This window comes from Sebastes umbrosus, chromosome 2, assembly GCF_015220745.1.
Source record: "Sebastes umbrosus isolate fSebUmb1 chromosome 2, fSebUmb1.pri, whole genome shotgun sequence".
Classification (NCBI taxonomy): Eukaryota; Metazoa; Chordata; class Actinopteri; order Perciformes; family Sebastidae; genus Sebastes; species Sebastes umbrosus.
In genome coordinates this window covers 30,705,114-30,716,038 of record NC_051270.1, presented here as the reverse complement: position 1 = coordinate 30,716,038, position 10,925 = coordinate 30,705,114, and the positions used below count along the sequence as shown (strand labels likewise).

The 10,925-nt window shown below is 38.3% G+C and overlaps 1 protein-coding gene across 1 annotated transcript; it reads right to left on the bottom strand.

Annotated features, from left to right (window-relative positions):
• Nucleotides 1-178: 178 nt before the first annotated feature.
• lysmd2 (LysM, putative peptidoglycan-binding, domain containing 2) lies at nucleotides 179-8,814 on the bottom strand. The gene is made up of 3 exons (XM_037757272.1): nucleotides 8,312-8,814; nucleotides 5,741-6,081; nucleotides 179-904 (listed from the first exon to the last, which is right to left on the bottom strand). Exons 1-3 carry the CDS (start codon nucleotides 8,564-8,566, stop codon nucleotides 853-855), a joined length of 648 nt encoding a protein of 215 aa, XP_037613200.1. The 5' UTR covers nucleotides 8,567-8,814; the 3' UTR covers nucleotides 179-852.
• Nucleotides 8,815-10,925: the final 2,111 nt, after the last annotated feature.

Genomic DNA, 10,925 nt, shown 5'->3' with positions numbered 1-10,925 from the left:
ACGTGTGTCACATGTTGCTGGACATTCGTAGGAAAACGCACTAAAAATATGCGTCATGAAAAAAAAAGGAAATTCGTGTCTATGTACATGAAGCAAATAGATTAAATTTCGTGACTATTTCACAAACTGCCGTGAGACTGTGTTGTGCGTTGTCATGAAAACACACGAGATCTTCATGTCTGGTTTAATCACATATTTATTCTCCCCAAATAAAACCAATAGAATTTAAAAGCACAATAAAACAGCTGTTACAGACAGTTCTCCACACACATAAATAATGCATTCACACTTCAAAAATAGAGCAGTCCCTTCTTTTCCCCCCAAAGAACAAAGCGTCTATGAGGCTAATGGGACGTGTTGAAAGGCTTGAGTCCATCCACCGCTTCTGTTTGGGGAAAAACACTGATGAGGAAGGCCTGAATATACTCTCCAATGATACTATTCTAGGAGGGGATTTAGCACATCAGAAGCAGTTAGCAACTAGCTAATCCTTCTGGAAATGCTTAGCGCAGTGTGTGTGTGTGAGTTTATATACTGTATGTGTGAACATATGCAGCAGGTGGGTTTCTTTACAGCAGCTTCAGAAGCATATGATGAGTGGACGTGTGCTCGGATGCTATTTATATCAGATGCTCCTCCGCGTTGTTAAGTCTCCAACTAAAACTGTACAAAATAACAATCGTTTACATCGTGATAGTTGCATATTAATAAATAAAAGGCAAACATGACACTTTCGTTCAACGTGGTTCGGTAAAACCAAAAAGGTAAAGAAGGAAAAAAAAAAAGCGATGCGGTTGCCGTGCCGTTTGTAAGTTTGAGCATGGATGTGTCGGCAGTAAATGGACGGGTCCTTTATATCTCCTGATATGATGATGTGGGGGCCGTGTAGTCCTCCTCGTTGTTCCTGCGGATGAGAAAAAAGATACATAACCTTTAAATTGTGTTGAGAAGTTACAGTGGAAACACATTTTAATATAATCGCACACACTTTCTTTAAAAAGGTCCAGTGTGTAGGATCTGGTGGGATCTAGTGAAGCTTCTCCCGTGTGCCAAGCGTGTTGGAGAGCTACGGTGGTCGGCGCGAAAACGCGAATGGCCCTCTATAGAGCCATTTGGAGCAGAGTGTGTGTGTATGTGGGAAGTGAGTGGTGAAGCGAGAGAGAGGGAGAGCGGCGGCGATGGGAGCGAGTAACGTTATCCTCCCTATGTAGAAATAAAACAGCTCATTCTAAACTAACAAAAACAAAACGATTCTTATTATCAGGTGATTATACACTAAAAAAAAAACATACTTATTAATATTATATTCCATTTCTGCCAATAGATCCCCCCTTAAAGCTGCACACTGGTCCTTTAACTCCTTTCCCCTTTTTCCCCCTCTGCTTGTCTGGTCACCAAGGTGAGCCTGCTGTGTGTGAATAATGGATGAGGCAAACCAAACGGCCGTATTTGTTCTCCGTCACAGCTGAAGGCTCATCTGTTCTCTCAGTACAACACACCAGTGTCTTGAGCTTAATCGTGAAGTTGAACGTTTTGCTGTTAGCTGATAAATCTCTTAGAGAAGCTACTTGAGAAATGCAAGCCTTCACAAACTCCTTAATTGGGAGGAAATCGTTTCTCTTTAGAGCTACTGCACACGTTCAAACTATACAACAAGGTTGAGAGGGAGAGTCCAGCTGCCAAGGATTACACTTAATTAAGGGAAGAAATATAGAACGATCAAAATCAATAGAGGATGGAGAGGAAGGTTTTAAACCATGACTTTGCAGGAAAATGTGAAGAGAGGAGAGAGAGAGAACAGTGAAGGTAGGAGGCAGAAATAATGTTGCTTTATAGATTCCCTTCTTCTTCTTGAGTAGAAAACATCCTAAGGGATGACTGGATCAATCTTTTAAACTAAGAACAACTCGCTATGAAGGGCTCAGTGTTTGGTCTAAAAGGGGCATCTGTAGCAAGGTGTCCTTGAGACATTGTCACTGAACTCCAAGTTGCTCCCCGGGCGTTTTACAGCAGCCCACTGCTCCTAATGCTTATGTATGACTTAAATGCAGAGGTCGAATTTCACTACGTTGTGCCGTGTATGATTACATGTGATGATAAAAAAAAATAAAGTTAAAGAGACGGTTCATGGAAACAGGGACTGGTTCCAATAGATTCCAAATGTACTCATTTCTTGCAGGGATCTGGTGGAGACTGAACCTGCCTGATCCCACGTTATTCTGGTGGGATTTTAGAGCTGCAACGATTAATTGATTAGTTCTCAACTATTAAATTAATTACCAACTTTTTTGATACTTGATTAATTGGTTTGGGTCATTTATTAAGAAAAAAAAAAAAATTCTCTGAATCCAGCTTCAAAAATGTGAATATTGTCCAGTTTCTTTACTCCTCTATGACAGTAAACTGAATATCTTTGAGTTGTGAACAAAACAAGACATTTGAGGACGTCATCTTGGGCTTTGGGAAACGATGATCGACATGTTCACCATTTTCTGATATTTTATAGACCAAACGACTAATTGGTTAATCGAGAAAATAATCGTTAGTTGCAGCCCTATGGTATTTATAACCACCTTTAAGAAAATGGGGATATGTATTTGCATATTTAACAACTTAACATTTGAATTCAAACCGGTAACTATAAACCTGTTCCGACTCATAACTTGTTTCACTCCATCTAATTTGGCATAACCACAGTTATTAGGTTTTGGAAGTGTTTCTCTTTTCACCCTATTTTCCATATCATCCTTTCTTATTATAACCCTTAATAGTCATTTTATAATATATAATCACAACTCCTGTTTTTTAAAAATGTATATACGAATAATTAAGGTATTAAACGATTGCAATAAATGTAAGTGACGGGTAGGACTGCCCCTCATCTAATCCAGCGTTTTAGTCAACTAAGATTTCTTTATGCTTTTTTCATGCTGAATGACTTATTTCAAAGAAACGTATGAGCACATCTCTGGTTAACACAAGATTTAAAGTGGTGCTTTTGTGTGATTCTTTGTGGAGAAACTCAGTTTTACAGATCTGTCGATTAAATCAACTAATCGATGGGTCGACAAAATCGTATAAGTGTTAGTCGACTAAGAATTTCTTTGGACTTGGACTAATGTAAATCCATATAATAATATCATAGTTATTGATCAAACTGTGAGATATATGAAGATCTCAGGTCTTCTAAAAGAAAATGTGTCAACAAGTCAACTATTCCCGACAGTTGAACTTAAGAGGTTAGTGGTTTGTTCCATCCGAGGGAGGAAGCCAAACAGGCATGCGGTCTGTGTTTGCTCTGGGCCTGTGTGGAAACAAGCGAGCAGAGGTTTGTCTAAACACACAGCAGCAGCTCCACACAGCCAACCTTTGATGTGGCTGCAGACAGAGAGAGACAGAGCTTTAACACAAAGCTCGGCTTCGCCTCAGCCGGTAGGTAAACATTTAAAGAGAAATAAAAAACTGTGTCTTGCACGTTTACTCAAGGCTCATGTCTTTGTAAAAACAAAACACGGTAACACACATAGGAGATGTGCAGTCAGTGGTCATATAATAAGGAAATACTACAATAGTACCTTATACTGACACATAGTATGTACAGTATATACTATGTAGTAGTATTTCAAGCATGGACCAAGTAATGACAGTTAATCACATGATTTTAATAAAGATAGTCCTAGTTTAATTTAGTCATGAAATTTTCTACTTTCTATTTTCTACTTTCTACTAGAATTTTTTTAAGATTGTAAACTATTTCGCCTTGAGGATTTCTTTCACATGAAAAAAGGAGTTACAACTCAATACCAGATCATAATATAAAAAAACAAATTAAAATCAAATTAACAGTAAATAGGGAAACAATGAAAATCCTAAATGTTATTATTCTGTGGTTTAATTATATCCATATGATTAGGGCTGTCAGTCCATTAAAATAATTAAGTGTGATTAATCGCAAATTAACGTTTTTTTTGTATCTGTTCAAAATGTACCTTAAAAGGGAGATTTGTGGGAAAATACACTTGCTTAATGCAAATGTATGTATATATTTATGACTGGAAATCAATTAACAACACAAAACAATGACAAATATTGTCCAGAAACCCTCACAGGTACTGCATTTAGCATAAAACAATATATGCTCAAATCATAACATGGCAAACTGCAGCCTAACAGGCAACAACAGCTGTCAGTGTGTCAGTGTGCTGACTTGACTATGACTTGACCCAAACTGCATGTGATTATCATAAAGTGGGCATGTATGTAAAGGGGAGACTCGTGGGTACCCATAGAACCCATTTTCATTCACATATCTTGAGGTCAGAGGTCAAGGGACCCCTTTGAAAATGGCCATGCCAGTTTTTCCTCGCCAAAATTTAGCGTACGTTTGGAGCGTTATTCATCCTCCCTCGCGACAAGCTAGTATGACATGGTGGGTAACAATGGATTCCTTAGGTTTTCTAGCTTCTTATGGTACCACTCAGCTTTAAAACTGAGCCCGCTACAAGGTAAAAATGACAAGTTGTGTTATGGTATGAACTGTTTAGTAGATAAATGTGATAAGACCTTCCTTATTCTTTCAGGGGAAATTAGAGATCTATAACCTAGTTTCAGATCAGCCGTGATAATAGAGACAATGGACAGTTGATGCCAGTGCAGCTGCCAAATCGGTCAGGTAATGTTACCCTGAGGCCAACAGGAAGGAAACAAACACAACAGCTGCTACAGGAGTGCCTGTACCCACTGTAGTATGAGCCAAACACTTTTAGAAAGGCTGAAGTGGAAAAACGATGTATACTCCATACGTCGCCTGGTCTGTAGAGGAAACTGCTGCGCTGTGACTCAGTCCTGACTAAACTGATAGTACCAACAACGCCTGTGTGTCTGTCTATGAATGAATGGAGGTATGTCAGCCAGGCATCCATCACTACCTCACTACTCAGCTGTCTCAACATGCAGTGTCAGGAAGACGTGCTCAGGCCTGATTCAGCAAGCCAAATCTCCTGCTAAATATCTGATTGTTGCATAATGTGGCATCTGACTAGTACAGCAGGTTCGGGAAAAACCCTGATTCCTGTCTTCGATCCTCCTTCCGTGAGAACATTTGCACTTCTGTGTCTCTTTTAATGCTGATAGGGACTTCTGACAATCACCTACTGAGCTCAGGAACGAGTCTAGGCCTCATTTCTTGCAAGAATTTCAAAGCTACAGCGATATTTAGTCTCAGTCTAAGACTACGAGCTGCTTTTTGGGGGAAAAAGGGGCTGTGAACAGTAACAAGACACTGACAAAACACCCAGGCTTTTCCCAAGACACATGCCTACAGATGTCGGATTTGATCATAGCAAACTTAATGTATCCTCCTGTCTATTAAACTATAAATGTGCTACCAACACTTTGGCAGGCAGAAAAAAAATGAGTCTGCTTTAATGATCACTCAGTGGCCATTATCCTAACCAAGAAACAGAAGCACCATTTGCTGCTGACAGGTATCCATCATTTCTATGAGGCAACAGTCAGCCCTCACACCCACCATAAATACCATCTGATTGGATGCTCAACAAGCACAAGTCTAAATGGACCATTTAGGGAAAGGACCGCTCCATTTATTTTTAATTTAGCAATATTCAGGAAGATAATTCCTGGGCGATGAGCATCAACAGCCCGGTCTGAAAGTGTGTACTCGTCAAAAACACGCTGAAAAAGAAGCAGCGCTCTGCTTGGGTGTTGTTCAACGTCTCACCTTACTTCCTCTTCTTTCAGTCGACGCGCTGCCTGCTTTGATTGTTTAATTTGCAAGTCCAGTCTGTGTAAGAAGTCTTTGGCTGACAGCTCCTCTTGCTGGGGGGGTTTGGAGTTCTCGGGGGGCGGGGAAGGGGGCGGCGAGGGTCCCTCGATATCCTGCAACACGACACAATCTGTATCTGCCTCCTGGCACGCTGTTTCTCCGTCCCCGTCGGGAGAGTCCAGAGACAGTCCGTTAAATATGGAGCGCTTCTCCGACATCACGGGGATGTTGAGGCTGTTCTTCAGGAAAATGCAGTCGTTGCTGAACAGCTTGTTGGTTCTCTTGACTTGCTCCATCTGGCAGATCAGGGTGACAGCAAAAAATACAGTGTTCAAAAAAAATAGTATCACCTTCCTTGTTTTGATCCTTTGCACTTAAGCTTAGACCTGAGGACCAAATCACCTTATATAAATGTGTGGTGTCACTGATATAAATATATGGAGTTGCTTTTATTTATCCATAACAGTCAGTCTTTAAAGAGGACCTGGGTTTTTTTCTATTTAAGGTTTCTACTAGAACACTATTCACTATAAACACCATTTCTCTCATACTGGCTGATTGGTCAGTTATTAATGCTCATTATATTGTGGCACTTTTGTATGTTCTTCTTGTTATTGACCACACATTCAAGTTCACACATTGTTCAACTGGAAACCTTTAAGCCTGTGGTTGCAATACTGTGCTGTTGGGTTGAGATAAGACAGTAAAGAGGAACCAACCGTATCTGAGCATCCTGAATGTTACCTTCTACATCACTACTCTGCAACCAACACCTATCCAGTCCTAAGTGAATACCTATTCAATAGGGAGAGTAACTCCCTTTGGCGTGGACTTTGGGCTTTGTAGTTTTGCAGACCTTTTACATGCAAAAAAAAACTATACAACACACTAAAGGAAAGGGAAAAGGCACAAAAGCACAATAAGCCCCCTTTAAATATTTTTGATTGACCAAAATTACTAGATTATACGAGCATTTTTGGACACAAACTCTCCATTAAAACCCTATACTTTGAAATTAGCGTCAGAGATTAAGTTTGTTAGCAGCTGTTTGAGCATGCTAAATTTAATGAACAGAGGAAACCTATGCAATTCTGTCTTTAAATTGAAAGTTAGCGTCTTATCAAACATTACATTTAAATTAGATGTTATTTTGACTGTACTTAGATATGCAATATTTCTTTAAAAAGTAGAATAAAGAGGAATGTAAAAATATTTTCTAAAATAAAATAATGCAGGATCTGTTTTAATTGATATTGGGGCAAACAAATGTGCATGTAATTACATTTCCGACAACCAATTAACACAGTTGAACCTTGGGTATTTAGAGGCCAACGAGGGTCTGGGGAACTTGGGCCCCGGGGCAGTTTCCACTTTGTCAGGTTGGTAATGCAGAAGTACGCATGCAAACTTGTAAATGAATACTGTCTGCCCTCATTCTCCACTTCCTTATTATTAACATATAATAATACTTGCTGGAGAAGATGTGGGGCCATAAATGTAGACCATTCACATATATTTTGGCTTTGCCCTGAAGTTGCAGTTTTGGGGAAATGTTCATAAGGTTATTTGCAAAAATAAATTGGGCTATGATATACCCAAGTCATGTATAGTACTGTATTTTGGTAATATGACTGGAAATACTGTGTTAAGAGAAGAAAGATACCTGCTGTAAGAAGGCCATTACGAAGAGATGATATAAGGCAGAACCACCTATACACAAGATTGATGGTTGAAAATTGTGAATGAAATATGTGATATGGAACTGTTAACCCAGAGGATGAGAGCACAAGAGGAGCAATGTGGAGAGAAGTATGGACAATGTTTACATTTCAACAACAAGATGAGGAAATTAACCATTGAATATGTTATAGAAAAATAAAAAATCTTTGTAAAGACAGGGCCATCTATATCCTTTCATGTTTTTTTGTTTTTGTTTTATTGTTCTATGTGTATGTTGTCTTTCTGTGATGGAAAAACAATACAAATAAAGTATAAAAAAATATATATATATATATAATAATCCTATTGCATTAATAGTGTGCTCTCAGAACTGTCACCACCTTGGGTGTTGGCCTGTGTTGTGAAAATGAGAGTAAAATCAAGAAGTGAGCTCTATTCCCAAAAACTGAAACTTAATACAGAAATAATGTAAATGTGTTAGGTGAAAACTCCCTCCACTGGGCCTATGAGATGCTACAGCAACATTTCTAAAGAGCTCTGGTTGTTGAAACACCAACATAACAGAGTGCTCAAAGGCTTTCATGTGGTTATTTCTGGTCTCAAGTCTATTTTTGCTCCATGAACTGACTCTGATGTGCTGACAGATCCATGAAATCAATGAAGATCAATGAAATGTCATGCATAGAGGAAATAGGCGTTGATGCTGCTGTGTGTGGCTCCTCTGATCTGTCAGTGAGGACCATACATGCAGTCCATGGTGAGGACTGATCGAATGCATTACGTCAAGCATCACAACACAACACAGTCTACCATGATGCAGCGGTTGTGTTGTGCAGCATCCCTTACCGTGACACCGTATTTGAGAGCGATCCCTTGCAGGGTATCACTGTCTGCAACACGATGCTCGATGTATTTCTCCCCCAGAGAGGCCGTGACGCTGGCTGTGCTTCCGTACGAGCGGATCTTGGTCCGGGCCAGGCTCTGGGACAGCTCGCTCTCTGACTCGGAACCGGACCTTGACCGAGGGAAGATGGGCTGGCCGAACCGTCCTCCTCCTCCTCCTCCATCCCGCAGCGGCAGGACGGGCGAGAACTCCGCCATCTTCTCTTGAATAGATAGATAAAGAGCCCGGTTACCTCTCTGGTTCGTTTGCGTTACCGCTCCGGTTGAGTCGCTGCGGCGGAGTGAGTCTCTGGTTCAGGCCGCAGGGAGCTTCCCATCCCCGGTCATGTTCAGCAGGTCACCCGGGGGATCAGAGACATGTTTCGGGACCACTACCACTACCACTACCTCACGGGTAGCCTCTGTCATAGATCCTCACGTTGACGTAAAACACCCGGCAGGAACAACAATAATACAGCTTCCGGTTACACTTTCAAAATAATTCATAATATGATCATTACAAATATTTGTTGAAAGGGTTTGAAGTACAAAATGCAAGTAATGTAAGTATTTGGAATAAGGTGGAGTAAACTAAAATGTATAAGTATTGCTTCAACTGAAAATGTCAAATAGACCTATTTCTTTCATATTTTATTTCGAAAATTCAATTTTTACATAAACAGGTTCAGATTTTTCATCACAAAAAAAATCAGCAAAAATATTTGATGGAATAAAAATAATATTAAAATAAAACAAATTTACAAAATATAAAATGTAAGGAAAGGAAAAGCATTGATTTGGGGTTTAAGAATAATGTATGCATGGTCGGATGCTGTGTATTGTATATACTGTATTGTATTGTGTATTGTATATACTGTATTGTATTGTGTATTGTATATACTGTACATGTATGTACAGTATATATGTCTATATATATGTATATGTGGTATGCAGTGTGCGCATGTAGTGCAATGTGCGGTGTATGTATGTGTATGTGTATATATATATATACATACATATATATATATATATGTATACAGTATATATATATATATATGTATATGTGTATGTATGTGTATGTGTATGTATGTATATATTGCGGGTTGTATTGCATGTGCATATTGTATATTATAAATTGTATATTATAAATAATAATTTGCGCATATAAGAAAAGATAACAAATAGTCAATATGATTAAGTTAAATATGTAAGTAATGAATTGGTATTGTGATTAAGTTATATTATAAGTAATGAATTGGTATTCTGGATTGATAACAAATTTATATTTTGATAAGGATAATTACATCAGTAATTAATTTATATTTCTGTATGACACAGATTAAAGGTAATAATTATAGTTAGGATAATTGTAAATAATAATTATAGTTAAACAAATTTAGGAAAATGTAATTAGAGTATATATGTATGGCTCAATAAGGAAGATGGTTAATAATTAATAATTGATTGATGGGGGCTGGGATTAAATACGTTTATACTTCTTCTCACTCCTTTTCAAATATGTAAATCAAGGCATCAAGTGTTAGACAATTTATTTTTCTTACGCTTTTCATTGTGTGTAAATACTACTTGTTTCTGACTGTCCACTTGTTGGTATGATCATTATTTTTCTTTATTTTTTCTTTTCTTTATTTTTGTATTCTACATGTTCGTAATCATTTTTTAAATGAAATGAAATGATCAATAATGATAAAAACCCACCGGGGCTGTTAAACAATGTGAATACATTTGAAATGTCTAATAACATGAATGACAACAATAATGACGTCACAGTAACCGTCCAGTTTGCCTGTTAAAGAACAGTTGCTAACCTCCTGGTAACGTTAGCTAACATTTAGCAACAACATAGTGGAGTCATTTACTAGCTCAACAAAAAGAAAAAGGGAAGTAAACAAACCGTATTAGGATTTTTATTAACAATAAAGTAGCTACATTTTACGTTTACATTCCCTGGACTAGCTTGTTCCAGCTATGCTACATTAGCTTAGCTGCGTTAGCTGATGTGAAACAGCTCCATTCAGCCAACTGCCCACTTGTCAACAAACGTGAGTGTACTGTTGACAAGTACATGTACTGGTTCAGGTGTGGCTAATCCAACCAACAACATATTGTATTCAAACAAACTACCCAAAGTATTATCTATTAATCTGCCATTCCTGTGAAACCAGATATTCATCACACTGTGAGTTCATGTTCAGAGCAGGTATGCAAAGAGATGTGCTGTTGTAGTCTCCTTTGAATGTAGTGACACCTATTTAATTGCCTTATTTGGCTATTTAGTTAATTTCAAATTTAATGTAAATTACAATATACTGTATACTTAAATGTGACTTTAAAGGTTCCATATCGTGCTCATTTTCAGGTCCATGTTTGTATTTTGTGTTTCTACTAGAACATGTTTACATGCTGTAATGTTCAAAAAACACTTTATTTTCCTCATACTGTCAGCCTGAATATACCTGTATTCACCGTCTGTCTAAAATGCTCCGTTTTAGTGCATTTCAACGGAATTGCGTTGCTAGGCAACAGCTTGGGTCCATGTTTACTTCCTGTCAGCTGA

Coding starts and splice junctions, on each gene's coding strand:
- lysmd2 (XM_037757272.1), bottom strand. CDS start 8,566: ATGGCGGAGTTCTCGCCCGTCCTGCCGCTGCGGGATGGAGGAGGAGGA. Junction 6,082..8,311: donor CTCTCAAATACGGTGTCACG/GTAAGGGATGCT, acceptor CTGATCTGCCAG/ATGGAGCAAGTCAAGAGAAC. Junction 905..5,740: donor CTGAAAGAAGAGGAAGTAAG/GTGAGACGTTGA, acceptor TCTCATCCGCAG/GAACAACGAGGAGGACTACA.